We start from the raw sequence: 15710 nt of genomic DNA, 5'->3' as shown, positions 1-15710 counted from the left end.
TTTAAAATGTGAAATTTCTCCTTAAAAGAACAAGGTCTAGCCCGGAAACATCTCTGTGCAGCAGACCAGTGCTGCCTGTCACAAGTATCACAGAGATCATCAGAGCTGTTCCTATGGACACAGGAAAATAGCTGGGGTGCTTGGCTCAAGTGTGGGATATGGGAACTTCATTTCAAATAGCCGTGTCGTATTTCCACGTTTTCTGAGGCTCACTGAGTGGGAATTGCGAAAGTGGTCTGAAAAAGGCTCAGAAACACAATTACGACCATCTCATTTTTTAAAAAAAGCTTTAAGACATTTTAAAGTAATAGTTGCAAAATGCACAGCTAACACAGCATATGGAAAGGAGGGATGTGATAAAAAAAGACATTTGATCTGCACTCAGTGCTATGGTGAGTAAAGAAACTGATCAAAGTGATGCTACAAAGATGTCTGCAGTAGACTGTGAATGAAGTTTAGTACCTGTCTTCAGATGTCTCTCAAGATGGACCTTTTTATAGCTATGTCATGCAAACCTTCATGTAATCTTTATTTGTCACTAAATACATCTTTATGCTACTGAACACACTGCTTCCAATAGTGGAGTACACAGCTAAAACCAGAAGTTATTTGTAGTATGCTACAAGTCTTCGATCTAGAAGGATACACGAAGGACAGAGCTTGCTCCAAACAGGGAGCACAAGCTGCTCATGACACCCGCACATATCCCTGTACTTCCAGCTCCGAGCCTCCCTGGAGGGAGGACAGACAGCTTTGCAGGGATGTTTTGGTGCTGTCTTGGCTGGGTGAGCATCAGCATGCTGCCTCCACTGCCTGGCCACACTCCAGAACAGCCTTGCCAGCCCTCCCAGACCTCAGAGGTTTAGCTCCTTTGATCTATTTTAAAACACATCATGGGGACAGACTGAAGTGTGACAATTAGACTACATTAGAACCCAGACAAATAGAAGCACCAGTGACGAGCCTTTCAGCTGAAGGTTTTCTTCTGACAGGAGCATGGGAGACCTAAATGCCCTTTCCAAGGCTGTCAGGCTTGGGAAGAAACCCAAAACCTTAGACTGGCCACACTCCAAATATGTGAGCTTATGGTTTTGCCATGTACGAACAGGTTCCTGAAGGGACAAGCAAGATGAAAATACTCAGCAGGAACTTTATTTCAGTCTCGATAGCACAGAAAGTCCCTGCTCGTATCAGTAAACAACTGCCACCTTCCAATAATGAGATTAGCAAAAAGCCATTTCAGCGCCTGCTCCCAATGCAGAAGAAAACAATGATGGCCAAGTACCATCAGACTCTTCCTTCCTCAGTGGCTCAGCCCCAGCAGAGCAGAGCAGTGCTCAGGGGCCAGCACGTGCTGGGCAGCACAGCCCACCCTGGCCTTGCCACGGTGCTGCCAGGCCTGCACCAGGGCGGGAGAACTGGAGCAACTGGACAGGTGAGTCCCTGCCTCAGAGACTAGGGTTAGCAAACTGGCAGCCACATGGATGGTAGACAAGATTTGGAAGCAGGGAGAGGGGAGGGAGGAGATGAAGGAGGTCATGGAAAACCTATAAGGCAAGCCATGGCTGATAAACAGAAACTGCACAAACAAAAATGGGAAAAAAGATTAGAACCTACAAAACAGTAGACAATTTAAGAAAGAGGAAATGGATTAAGACCAGGTGAGAAAATGTCATGGCATGTTCTTTGTTCCACCTTCCAGGTACAATGCAAACAGTGTCACCTGACAAGAAAAAGACTTCTCCAAAAACTTTTTTTTAAGCTCCAGCTCAACTCTGTGTTTGTTTTTGAAAGCTTCCCATAAACAGAGCAGAATTAGGAGATATTTACAACTTTTAAAGCCAGTTATGATTAATCTGAATCCCCAGCCTGCCAGCATTAAACCACAACTTCTTTTCCCTTCTTTTACGTTTTTCCTGAAGAGAGCTGAGAAGCAAGAGGGGTTCCAGTTGGAGGAACAGGTGCCACCCCTCCCTGCCAAGGCAGCAGCACCCTCTGCCCTTGGACACATTACATCACCGTCCACTTTTAAGGTGATGTAGGCTTTTATCATTGTGATAGTTCAAAATACAGAAGCTATAAAAACAAGAATCTACCTTTGTACAGTCCTGCAGTCATCTAACCATGATTAATCCATGAGCTCTTGCTGATCATGCAGTTACCCACGCAGACAAGGGCACAGAGTGTGGTTTAACTGGTCCTCCTTAAAGGTCACACCTTCAATTAATTTGCATCAACATTCCAAATGACAGGTCTAAATTACTGTCTTAAGCTTTTATAAGCCAAATGCAGATTCTCCCTGCTTTTCACTCCAGGCTGCCTTGGTTGGTGCTTGGGGTCTGGGCTAACCTCAGGGGAGTGCTCTGCAAAGGATAATGGCACATAACAGATATGACTTCATGGTGAGCTAGTAAGGGACCTATGTGAACCTTGCTCAGAGGTGTTGGGCAGTAACCAGCCCGCTTAGCTGACAGCACACATCAGTCCCCAAGGTCTGCTATTGTACTTTCAGGCCACTCCTTCAGCTATGCCGTGCTTGCATTAGCGTTCCACCATGAATGGCTGCTGCTGTATGTGTGAAACAACAACCTACACAGCAACAGACAACAGCACCTCTCTGCTGAGGAGCAGAAGATCCAGCTCCACATTGCTTTGGGATGACTTGATGACACCAAGGCACTAGAAACCAAAGCTGCTGTGCTGGTTGCTGGTTTCAGTCAAACTGCTGATTATTGCAAAGCAGGATTAGAAAGTAGTGTTGGTCTGGCTTTGTTTGCCCAAGCTCTGCAAAGCACACTGAGAGCCTGCTGTCTCTACCAGATCCTAGCAGGTTAGTCTTTTCCAGAGTTTTTCCAATGTTTTGGCATAAGCATGTCTAAAGAGCTGTAGGGCAACTCCATGTTACGCTGCACAAACCAGTGCAGCAAGTGGCACAGGGCACTTCAGCAAGCCTGTACACACCCTCAGCAGCTCTGCTGTGCCTTTCAGGTTGTGTTTCACATCCTGGCAAAGTAATGAAGGCCATAAAGAACCTCATGACAACAGTGTACTGTCCTTCACCAGAACGAGGGCTTGGGCTTTGCATTTGTTATTTAAAGTTTAAGAATCCTGACCAGGATGCCTGCAGAAGGGCAGCTAATAACTGCCCTTCAGAACCTGGAGTCAACCCTTGCTCCCAGCATGCGCCTGGGGGGATGTCAGGACAGCACAGGGCAGTCTGCAGAGAGCCTCTCCCACCCAGCAAGGAAAGGGAAGTATTCTCCAAGGGCAGCTTTCCACAGCAGGGGGTGGGGGCAGCCAGTCTGGCTGCCTTAGTGAAGGCCACTGTCACCTCTCCCCTGTGATTTCATCAGGGATCAGCAGTACTGCAGCAACTGCTCCACCTTTCCATTCCCTTCCAGTGAGGGGAAGACTGATGGAAACATGGGTCACCTGCTTCCAGCGCCCCATAATCTCCACGACAAGAGCACTGTCAGTATCTGACATTTAATTCAGCTTCATTTCCCTGAGTGCTGCCACTGTGGACTGAGCAGAGAAGAGAAGGGATATCTTAGTTTTGGCACATGGGCAAGATCATGTATTTTTAGAGAACCTGAAAAAAGCTGGAATGTTTCTTTCTCTGGTAGATATGGATCTGAGTGTTGGAGAAGGCAGGGTCAAGTCACGTCCACATTAGTTCCCTGTCATTTGCTTTGATCCAAATATTTTCAGGATTTTTTGCAGGGCAAAGCACTGTCTGATAACAGTAATTGCATCAATGTACTCCTGGGTTTGGGACACCTTATTAGACCTCTTCAGCTTCACTTTTTATCTTGAAAACATTTTGAAATAACCTTTTTCCTTACAATCTCTTTCTTGTACAGAGCGGGAGGTGAGCAGCAAGATAGAAATATTTATAAAAGGCAGAACTGGGAGGGAATAGTCCTGAGAGGACCTCAGAACTATCCACTTGAATCAGGCTGCTGGGAACTGCCTGCTGAGCACTACCATCCCCAACTCTGGTGCTTTGCAATCACAGCACTGGATTGTCAAATCAAGTACCACAGCACATACCTGTACCGCTCCTCCTGCAGGGTCTGCATTATCATTGTGTAATCCCTCTGGTAGCGAACCTTAAGGTCCTCAAATGATTCTTCCAGTCTTGCCTGAGTCTCTCGAATTTCTTGTATCTCATGCAGTATTGCATCAAACCCTGAGCTCTGCATATCCAGAGTGTTTGTTTTGGAGCTGGAAGCTCCCACAGGGCCCCCTGTTGTACTATTGGCTCCCACCGAGCCTGATGTGGCACTGGAACAATCCTCTTCACTGCCATATTTTGGGCTTGACTGAAAGTTCTGAATAATACCTAGAGCCTTGCCACCTGTCCCATCTTCCTGGCCTTCTTCTAAGGAGTCTTTCAGATTAGCAATATTGTCTGCACTCCCAAACTTATTCCTTATAAGGGAGGCAATCTCCCGGGGTTTGGAAACCACAGCTCCTGCTGCTGAATGTGTGGCCTGGGAGAAACTGGAAAGTCCACCTTTTACACTGTCGACCACTCCCTCACTGAAGCCAGTGACTTTTGCTCCAACATCTTTCAAACCCTGATGCATATCCCTGAAGACATCCTTTGGCTGCCGAGGGATCCCATTCTGTTCAATCTCTCGCAGCTTGCGATGGTAATGTTCCAATTTCTTCTGCAGCTGCAAGATGGTCTGGGCTGACTTTTGATTTTTCTTCTCAAACACTTGCTTAATGCGGGCACTCTGCTGCTTGTCTGCGTTGTTGGCCAATTTCAGGTACTCTGCCACGTTGTCATCACGGGCTGTTTGTTCAATTTTGATCTGCTCTGTCAGCTTCAGTATCTTCTGTTGCAGGTGTGTGATGGCCACTTTTGTCCGCTGCGGATCTGGGGTCCCATCAACAGAGTCTGCATTGATGCTGCCATCAGTGCTGGAGGCCACGGCACTGGAGGTCTGCGCCAAGCTGCTGACTTCCAATCGCTCAATCTAAGAACAGAGAGAGAGAGAGAGAAACATGAGTGCTAATCAGCAGCTTCACCAACAGAAAAGTTTTCCTTTTTTATGCCAACCAATTCTGAAAAATTGTACCTTTTTTCAGCTGTCCAGGGAACAGTATCAATCAGGAGAGCTTCATATATTTTACAGAGATCCAGCAAAAGTTTAAAAAAAGCAAAACCTCTCATACTTGACTCCACTTAATCACCTCAAACAATTCAAAACTCAAGCACAAATGTGCAACAGGGCACCCCAGTTTGGCAGACCAAGCACTCCAAGATACCAGTACAAGGGTAGGGGCTCAACTAGCTAAAGAGTGAAGAGACCAATTGAGAGCAGAAGCCACACGGTTTAACTGTACAGTACAGCACACCCGAGTCATTCCTAGTGCTTCACCTGTCTGAACAGCAGCAACAGTGAACCTACAACGGATCTACTACGGTCAGTGCTTTTAACAGAAAAATGGAGCGTGAGAGGCACCCAAATGCACGCCTTGCCGCGGCAAACCCTGCGAGAAGGTGTCTCCGAGTGGGAGGAAAAAAGTGAGTTTCAAAAGACAACCCCTCGTATGGAGAAAAAAAAAATAAAAAAGGTTACAGGCTGTTTCAGCGCAATCCAACCCGACAAGTACTCGCCGCGAACCCACGATGGACCGGGCAGGTGCGGCCGCACCGGTGTCTTGACCCGGACATTCCTCCCTGGAGCCGACCACGCTCCCATCCCGGCCAGCCCCGGGTCGCGGCCACGGTGGGTCCTCCGGCGGAGGAACGCCCGCGGGCCCCCGCCATACCTTGTCCCGGCGGGGCAGCAGCGCCCGCTCCCCGTGCATGGCTCCCGCCGGCCGCCCGTGCCCGTGCCCGGCTGCGCGCCCGCCGCGGCGCGGCCCCGCCCGGCCCCGCCCGCCCCCTCGCGGCAGGGAGGCCTCGCGGGCCGGGCAGCCCGGAGCCGCAGCCACCCGCGTCCCGCAGGGAGTCTCCACCCATGAGCTTTAAACAGAACGCGTCGTTTAGATCCCGTGGCCCCTGTCCCAGTGAGGAGCTGGTGAGCGGCCGTGATTCCTGCCCGCACGCTCCGCTCCCGCCCCCTCGGCTCGGCGGGGACCAGCCGGCAGCTCCCCGGGCCGTTCCACTGGAACAGCTGCCAGCCGACCCACCGCTACTGCCCAGTCGCAGAACCATGTCCGTGATCGTGAATATGCGCTTTACAAAACAAAAATGCTGTTACACTTAACTGTAACCTCTCTCGTGATTCATCATTCCATATTTAATGCAAAAAACCCCGCAGGATGCAACACTGGTCGGCGCCGGGGGTTACCTGGGCTCCTTCCTATAACCCTAAGGTTCTCTGTTGTCCCATCAACAGGAAAACCAGACACCTGGGGAAGCAATTGATTCATTTTCTAGAGGAGCTCAGCTGCTGGAAACCATAGAATATAATTTCTTCGTCTGTTGTGACTCCTCAACTGCTTTCTTAAGAAGGTTTAGTTGTAGAAACCATGGAGCTCTGGACAGATCAATGGAAAATTGGTGCTAAGAATTAATATCAATCAGTGGGACCAACACTATGCATTATATCAGTGTCGCACAGCGAACGTGCTGTCTCTGAGATGTAGAGACATGCATTTGGAAGTAATACACATTTGTAAAGATACCTCTTCTTGGAATTTGTCATTTCATTAAGATTTTTCCAGGGCTGTCAGTGATCAGACTTCTCCCTATGGCCTAGACGAACACAAAGACCCTGCCTGTGCAGGGCATGCCTGGCCTGAGAGCATCACCCAGCACCCATGGCACAGCTGGTCTGTGCCTCCCCCAGAGAGCAGCTCTGCCAACCAGCCGCCACCCCAAGAGCAGCACAGAGCATCTGTGCAGCACACCAAGACAATCATATTACTGTTAACTGCCTATGAACCAAGGGCTTCTCAATCCATTCTTAACAATCTCTACCTCCTCCAGACCAAGGACACTTCAGTATTTAATGGCAGATGATGAAAACCAGAAAGATCAACAGTTTTAATGCAAAACTTCCACAATTTAATTTATTTTTTCTTTTTCTTAATTGTTTGGTTTTTTTTTTTGGCAGTGTAAGGGTGAGTGAGCATGGGACTGACCCAGTGTCTCAGAACCAAACAACTGCTCATTGCCAGTTTTTCTGCAGCCCAGAGGCACTGAGCTGAAATCTGCACAGATCAATGTCATAGAACTACTGGGGCTTCAACACTACTTTGCAGTAAAGAGTTTCTATCAGCTTAATTTACTCCAGGTTTGGTACCATTAGTGTGTGCATGCGGATAATTAGGATAAATTACACCAATAGTACACTCTTCCTGTCATGACACAAGTTTTGTGAGAGAAAAATTTGGTAGAAACTTTCTCTTCCCCCCACCCCTTAAAGTCAGTTGACTTCAGCAAATCTGCCCAGGTTATCTCCCTACACCTGTGGTAGAAAATGAACTAGAACAGCACTAATAGAATAAACCAAGTTGGGATAATTGCTTTATAATCACCAGTTGTGTGGATATTATTCGGAAATAACAAAAAGGGTTCTTTCCAATTCAAAAGGAAAAGGCTGACTAAGTGCAGCTCTGGATCACAACTGAGATAATTTAAAGACTTTGTCCATATCAACAAGGCTTTGTAAAGGGAAGACTTAGCACAAACTGGGTCCCTGGGAAATGCTGATGACATATTATTGAATTTGAGATGATGGTCAATCTGTCCTGAAAAGATGCTGGTAAATTAAATACTATAATGATAAATGTTTGTATAAGAATAGGGGGTTACAATTTAATAGTCTCTTGCAATACAATTTTCCATTATATCTGACAGTCCAGTTAAGGGGAGCTGTGTGCCCTTCCACCAGTAGGTACACTGAGAACTGCTTTGGCATTATGCCACAAAGCAGGTGAAATCATGTGGGGGCCTTATGCTTCCTCTCTCTCCAGATCTTACCAAATTCTCAACTGTTAATGCTCTCAGGCTTTTCCTCCTGTACAAGCTTTCCAGTGTCTCTATTCTGCAGCACACAGCCCAGAAAGTGCCTCATGATTCTGCCTTTTGGTGCTGCTGAAGACTAAATACAGCAGTTCCTTTAAAGGTATTTCACCCTTCTAAAACTCCTCCAGTAAGAGCATATACCGGTCATTCACCAAGAAGATGGATTGTTGCTTTTAAACACTCAGGGCAGCTGGCCTAAGCAAACAGCAGCTTTCAGAGCAAGCCTGCTGCAAGGGGGCAACTCCTGCTTCCTCCACCCTCAGCTTTTGTGAAACCTGGAGCTTTGTGAAGTGCGACTGAAAATTGTCATGCTACTTAAAATAAACACATAGAGGGCAAAGGGAGACAGGAGAGCTCAGAGTGAGACTGCACAGCCCCGGAAAGAAGCTAACAGCACCTGAGGTGCCTGGGTTAATCACCGTCCCAGTGACTGCACACCTGACTGGCAGCTAAAGCTAACCATGAAAACATTCAGAACTTGTTTTGCTTCCTTTTCCCACTGTGCTGAAGGCAATACAGTCATACAGACAGAAAATCTATGAGACTCACAGAAAGTCATAGGTTTTAGACTTCCTGTTTGGAAACACCACTCAGCAGCATCATTAGCGCGTGGCAGGTGCAGGGTGGGCATAGGGACTTGGCCAACCCCTCCACACTAAGTGGACAGATGGTCTCCAGCCTCAGACAGGCACAGGAGCAGAGACAGGAGCAGAGACTCAAAATCTCTGTGACAATTACAAGGGAATTGGTTTGTTAGTGAGCAAGACCTCTAATCAACACCTCAGAAGAAATAAAAATCACAGGGGAGGAAAAAACCCCACCATTCTTTGTGCCCGACCACATCTACAGAGTAAAAGCCCCCCCCAGGCCCCATTTCATTGGATCTGCATTAAAACACCTAAGTGCACATTTGAATAAACACACACAGAATCCCCAGCAGGTACAACGAAGAGATACTTAAACATTACAAATTACTGTGAGGTACCCTTAACACATTAGATTAAGTGCCATCAACAGCCACAAGTCACCTCCCTGCATGCCACCTGCAGCGCATGACTCTTGAAACACATGGGTTAACATGACACCAGCCTCACTGTCTCATGAGCAGTCAGTGCCCTGTTCCTCTGGATCCAACACAGTCATTGTATATGGCACAACTTACCACAGGTCCCAAAGGAAACAAAAAAGTGTCACAAATTCCCCTGCCTCATCCGCTTGGGTGATGCAATAAGTTCTTTATGACCCACACCTGATCTAGAATTAAGAGTCTGTTTTTCGAATGCTTTGCTTTTTAAAGGTTGTTACTGAATCACAGATCAGTTGGAGTTGGAAGGGACCTCTGGAGTTTACCTGGTCCAACCTCACCAAAAGCCAGTAGTTGCCCAGGACCATGTCCAGAAAGCTTTTGAGTATCTCCCAGATACTACTTCCACATCCTGCATTTGTGGATCTGACTGTAACAGAAAGTTGGATCTGTCTGCTGCAACATTGCCACGCATCTGATAGCAGCAAATCTATGGGTCACATTTATTTCTAGTTGCATATTTCTGTGATTCCAAATCCTGCACAACAGCATAAGTAAGGGAGAATATTTCTGTTCATTCATCTCTCAGGTAAATACAGACAGAAGATCTAAACACTGCTGCACTAAACCATCCCTAGAAACAACTGCTCACTCTTTACAAAACATCTGCCTTGGATTTACTGTCAAGAAAAAGGAAAAGCAAAAAACATGTCCAGTGTGATTCCTTGTGACACACTGCAGTCATCCTGAAAAACTGTATTGACCAATTGAATCTTCAGAAGCTGCAGCAGCTTCGCTTTTTAACAGGTTCCAGCTACTCACCCACAGAAACCTATGGTCCTTCTTGACAGCAACTGTACTGAGGTGTCTCTAGCATGCTCCTAAATCCAAATCCAAATTAAACCTGGCTAAGGAAAGCACACAAACAGATGGACAGCTCAAGGAAGTCTTGCTGTGTGTTTTTCACAGCACAGCTCATTGTTTAGATTATAAAATGGGGATTTCTGAAAGTTATACAGCCTTTGCCTATGAGCAATTAACCCTCAAAATCATGGGAAGATCACCATGGTTATGGGTTAAAAAAAAAAAACAGCGAGAAAACAAAAAATGAAAAATTACTCTGAAAAATACTCAAGAAAAAATTCCAGTACAATGCCTTTGCCTGCCTCAGACAACAGCTTGAGCAGGAAACCAACACTGTGACACCAAGAGGAAATGGCTTTACACCTTACTCACAGTAGTTAAACAGTCATGAGTGATGACTGCTGCAACAGGAATACGCTAATGGTACATCTGCCAACACAGAGCCCCACAGGCCTGCTTTGGAGAGAGGGGAGAGGGCAGGCCCCTGCCCCGGACAGAAGGGCTGTGGGCAACCACAAAGGGGAAACATTTCACACATGCTGCATGGAATTGGGCATTCCCTTTCTTTCGGGGTGTCCAAGACAAGTAGCTCCCTGCCTAACCCTGTACTGGCACAGCCTGGGGACAGACAGGACAGCAGCTCCCTCTAGAGCCAAGCTGTGAGTTCACTGGGAACCAAGTGATAAGGCGCTCGGGGATGTTCTTACTCCTTTCCCAAATGTGGTTCACCATCAGGCCCAAGACAGCAGAAACACCACTGGAGGAAAAGATGACCTGGGACTGCTTGACTTGGCACTGGTGCCAAGAGCAACATCCCTCAAGCAATGGCCTGAGGCACATTAACAAACCCTCGGCTTGGGATTTGGTAAAGCCAGCTGCAGGGCGTCTTGCCCATGGCCTTGTACCTAATTCAGTATGAAATGGAGATGTGACTTCATGTGTCACATCAAGTGCCAAAAATAGTTTAGCTGTAAAGCAGCCAGCTGTCTTTTCCTCAGAGCTGTCAGCAGCAGAAATTCTTCCCAAAGCAGACCAGTGTTCAGCTGCAGCCCTCCCTGGTGTTGGGAGCAATGATGAAAGATGCTGCTGCCACACAGCATCATACTCGCTGTACCAGAGGCAGTTTCTGTCACAAACAACACTACTCATTCCACAGGGGAGCTCCAGCAAAGCCTTGTCAGTGAATGCAATTGCTGGTCACAGATGCTTCCCCCACAGCACCTTGCTGTCAGTGCAGGAGAGTTCAGGGGGCTCCACATGTTCCCCCTGCCTGACTCCCCCCGCACAGGTCCCCTGCCTCTCGGGAAGCAAATGTTTTGCTTACTAACTGGTCAGCTACAAAGCTGACCTCCACCTCCACCTTTTCCAGCTGTGGTTCAGGCACATGCATCTCTGACACCTACCAGCCCAGCATGGTGGGCTGAGGCAAGGAACACTGCACACGCGGTTCCCTCAAGCAGGACTGGAACATGTGGGACCAGGCACCAGCCTGGCCTGCAAGTACTTACTGACATCCCAGAAACAGAAGGGATTGACACAATGCAGTGTAAAGTCTCCCTTAAGAGGTTGTTTACAGCCCCATTAATTCCTTTTAAACAACATTGCTGCCAAAGACATCACCTTTTTGACCTCAAATTTCTGAAATCTTGAGAAAAAGATATTTTTGAGCACAAAAAAGTAAGGCTTGATGGCCCAATTCAGTAGCGGTTTCCTAAAGCTAGACTAGTCAAGCAGAAAATCATGGGTGTTGATTGAATAAACAGGGCAACATTGAGGGTGAGGGAAGTCCAAGGGAATGGATACAACAATCTGGTCGGAAAAATAGGAAAGAACTGAATTGTACACAAGAACTTGTAGGAGCTGATAAGGGATGACACAGCAAAAGATATGGCCAAAATAACAACCATGGATGTTTATTTTAGCAGCTCCTGATTTCTAGTGGGGAGTGCCAATCAGGCTAGAAGTTACAAAAATAAGGATAGGAAATGAGGTAAAGCTGAGCAAAAGTTAAGTACAGGAACCAGCAGAAGAGGGTGGATTAAGAAACAAGTTTATACAAGCTTTTATAAGAAAGTGACTATGTAAAATGATATGTGAATTTTTTGTTTGGTTCTGGTTTTTTTTAAATCTCATCCTATTTTCCCCAGTGTTTGAGTCACATCTCATTACCTGAGAGACAAAATTTTTGTTAATACTTCCCAGACTTTCATGCTTCAAGCTGCTATCTGATGAACAGAGATTATTGTTGCATGTTATATATTAATTTGTAAAGAACACAGCTTAATTTTATGGTTGCAAGTTAACTTTGACTTGCAAAGCATTGGAGCAAACTGGGTCTGAAGTCTGGAAGAACAAATGCCTCTGTGTGATCCTTCTGCACGGAACAGCCCTGTGCAAGAGCAAAGATTCTCCCTTTTTCAGGGGATGTGCCTCTGCTGAGGTTTAACATGCACATCCCCTCCAAGTGCTTAATCCGAAGGGCTCCAGCAACTATGCTTCTACACTTCCTTCATTTATTTAACTTTAGTATTTTTTGCAGGTACAACACATAGTGTGACCATAACCAAAATTCCTGCCTGAAGTTTATCAAATCAAAAGTTCATACAATATTAAGTAATTCAAAGCAACAAGATTCGTGCTTCCTGTGAATATACCACTTTGCTATTGCCATAGAGCATTTCTTGACATATTGCCTTATTTAAAGCCTTTGTAGTACAACATACACATAGTATCAGGTGAGATCACGCTTGTCACAAACGTGCAGTACAGCTGCTTCAAACTCCTGCTTCATTCAAAGGCAGCTTGTTTACTCCAAGTGCTGCAAGTGCTCCTGCATTAGCACCAACTAAATCTCCAAGATCCCTCCAAGTGGCAAACACAGCTTGTAAAGGACAAGACACTGTGAGCAAGGGCAGTCCCTTCAGCCCATGAACACGCCCTCCTCAGGGCCGCTGATGTGTGGCATGGATGCCTTCGGAAATCTGGAAAAGAACAGCAAGCAACGAGACATCAGAGAGGAAGACGTGTTCAAGGGATGATGAGCACCTGTCAGGGTGAGGCAACAGGGCACTTGTCCAGAAATCCACAGGGAACACTGAATTAGCTTAATACTGAAATCACTATGCTACTTTCAGTATTCCTGCAAAAGCTAAGAATCCTCACTGAGAACTCCATTTAGAGATAGCCCTCAGTGCAGCATCTCCTCCATACACGGTAGAAAGCTGTTCAGACTACCCTGACCTGGCCTAGAGAGCACAGAACATGGTATCCTGTGCTCACTACTCCTCTCTTCAGCTCTCAAGAGGTGATGCAGTAGCCTGAGGTTAGGTGTGACAAGATGCAAAGCACGCATATCTATCAGCCTAGGATGTGGAACATCTGTGACCCCCCCCCCGGGCTTTCCTGCTGCCCTGTACCACCACAGTCTGTACCTCTGCAACTTAACAACAGGCATTCTTCCTGAGAGCCACCTGTGTGTCACTTTTATTATGAACAATAATGAATTCAGTGAGACAAAGTACACATATAGAAGGTATTAATTTCCTTTGGGAAAATCTAAGTTAATGAAATAAATATATTAGACATATGTGTTTCAAACACAACAGGAATACTATTCAACCATGTCTTCTGCAGACTGTAACAGACCCCACGTAAACCATCAGCCATGGCAAAAAAACAGTTTGGATCCCAGTTTTTTTTTTTTTCCTCAAACACTGGACCACAGAGCATGGGAGAGCTAACTGCAACAATTCAAAGAGAAATAGCTTCTATTTTGTGTTGCAGATCAGAGCATCAAAGACCTTACTGTCTCTCTTTGGTATTTAATAAATGGGGGAGGAGGGGAAGATACAGTTTACTGTTAATGCAGACTGAAAAAGGGCAATGCTGAGCTACACAGCTCAATGAAACAGAAGAAAAATACTTAATCATTTCTGAAGGTCGCTGGGTCTATGGGAGGCAGAACACTTACTCTTTTTTTACCTGGAAAAGAATATGGTTCTGCAGTTTGTTTACTAGTTCCTGAAAATACATTTTGCACAGCTAAAAACAGCAAAACAGGAGGTCACATTAAAAAAGCTACTGATGCAAATACTTCTCTCTGGGCACTGGGCTGCATCTGCATCTCCCACCTCTTTCATCACTCACTGTATCATACAAGCCAAACCCCAAAACAACAGAAAGAGAAAATCCCAAAAAGCAGCACCACATTTGATCTTGTTTATGGATTGCAACATTCACTCAGACAGGAGCCTTTTTGCACTTCCCAGCTTCAAAAGCAAAGAAAAGCTATATTAAAAAAAACAACCACTGAAATTCAACAGCAGTGCCCAGAGGAAAAATGGAGTGCTTCCAAGGCTGATGCACAAAATGAGGTCAAGTACTACTGGAGACTTAAATAAAACAGCCAAACATGACAGCTACAACTGTTCCCCTACAACCTCCTCACCTTTGCGGGCTCGCAGAAGTCCCTTTCACAGCACACGCAGGTACAGCAGCACCACATAAACATCACCGCGCAGCCATGGGCGGCCCTGGCGCTGGGCACTGCCCGGGCGGCGCCATCGGCCGGACCGAGCGCCGGCTGTGCCGCCCGAGCGCCGCTGCCGGACGAGCATGGCTGAGTGCCGGGCCAGGCTGAGCGCTGCTCCTCGGTGGGGAGCTCTGCTCCAGACTGGGAGCAGGACCAGGACACGGGATTTAAAGCTACAGGGCTTCCCAGGCGCTGTGCAACGCCTGACACTATTTTTAAAACTATACTTTGAGCCAGAGAAATAGCTCAGGATAACAGACAACCAAACCAAGAGCAGATCAATAAGAGTCTAAGTGACACAGTTGTTCCTCAGCAACACAACATAAGAGACCTGGGAGCAAAGGCCAAGCAGAATTGACATTGGAGATTCAGAAATGCACAGCAGGACATAAATCCACCTATAAGCGATAAGCTCTAATTATAGCAATGCTGAAACGCTATTTAATATTCACTAAACAAAATTTTCCGAATATTAGTGTGATCTTCTGGAAGGCTGAAGCTCTGATTTTGTCACAGAAGGATTACAGTACACAACAGAACCGGTACAGCACTGTGACCACAACTGACTCTGGGGCATGAAGAAACCTCAGCACCTCTTATCCCCTACCCTCCATTTCTTTATCAAAGAAAATGTGTTTTACTATCATATTTTGAAGAGGTAAAGCAAAGGCTCACCACCCTGTTTGACAGCTCTGACTCACAGCACCTTATGCCATCCAGCCCCACTCCTTCAGACACAATTGTAAAAAGCCACCCTCACCCCCATGGCTACTTTTCCCCTCGCTCTTCTTTGTATCACTGATATTCTGTAGCAAATATTATCACTCACCAAGGACAGAGACAAGATGATCCCAAGACAAGCCATACATAATCTAAGTTTGAGATGTTCAGAACCATTCTATGTAGAGTATGCAAGGTGCTCCCAAGGCTGAAATACCAGGAACAGCCCAACCTGACAGGAATGGATTGGCCTTTTAGGAGCTCCCCACTGCATGAATACTGCGGCATGTCTGCCACCAGTATCAACACAAGGACTGAACTTTCCCATTTTAATTTATGTCTGTCTCTTTGAGGCAATGACTCTTTGAGACCCTGACAGACATCACAGTGCAAGGGTTTGGTAGGTTTGTGGGTTTTTTTCAATAATTTTCTTCACTTGCAGTAATGTACAGGTAATGTGAAGAAATTCTGCACAAAAATGTTAATTCCTAAAATACAAATTTCAGGAATGTAACAGAGGAGAAACTCCTGACTGACTCAGATCACAGGTAATGTGGAAGAAAATATTCCTATGTGCA

The 15710-nt window shown here is 46.3% G+C and overlaps 1 protein-coding gene across 8 annotated transcripts in view; it reads right to left on the bottom strand.

Annotated features, from left to right (window-relative positions):
- The window catches only part of TMCC1 (transmembrane and coiled-coil domain family 1), a 73853-nt gene that overhangs the window by 8923 nt on the left and 49220 nt on the right, over positions 1-15710 (bottom strand). For 7 of the 8 annotated variants that reach the window (XM_030227878.2, XM_030227883.2, XM_030227880.2 and 4 more), the window contains one exon: positions 4054-4988. In XM_030227878.2, the coding sequence (XP_030083738.1) occupies positions 4054-4988 (935 nt within the window). Of the gene's footprint in view, positions 1-4053; positions 4989-5787; positions 5879-15710 lie in introns of those variants that run through there. The other variant, XM_030227881.2, reaches the window with a different exon arrangement.

This window comes from Serinus canaria, chromosome 12 (genome assembly GCF_022539315.1).
Source record: "Serinus canaria isolate serCan28SL12 chromosome 12, serCan2020, whole genome shotgun sequence".
Lineage (NCBI taxonomy): Eukaryota > Metazoa > Chordata > Aves > Passeriformes > Fringillidae > Serinus > Serinus canaria.
Note: the sequence above shows the minus strand (reverse complement) of the source record. Positions and strands in the feature narration are given on the sequence as shown.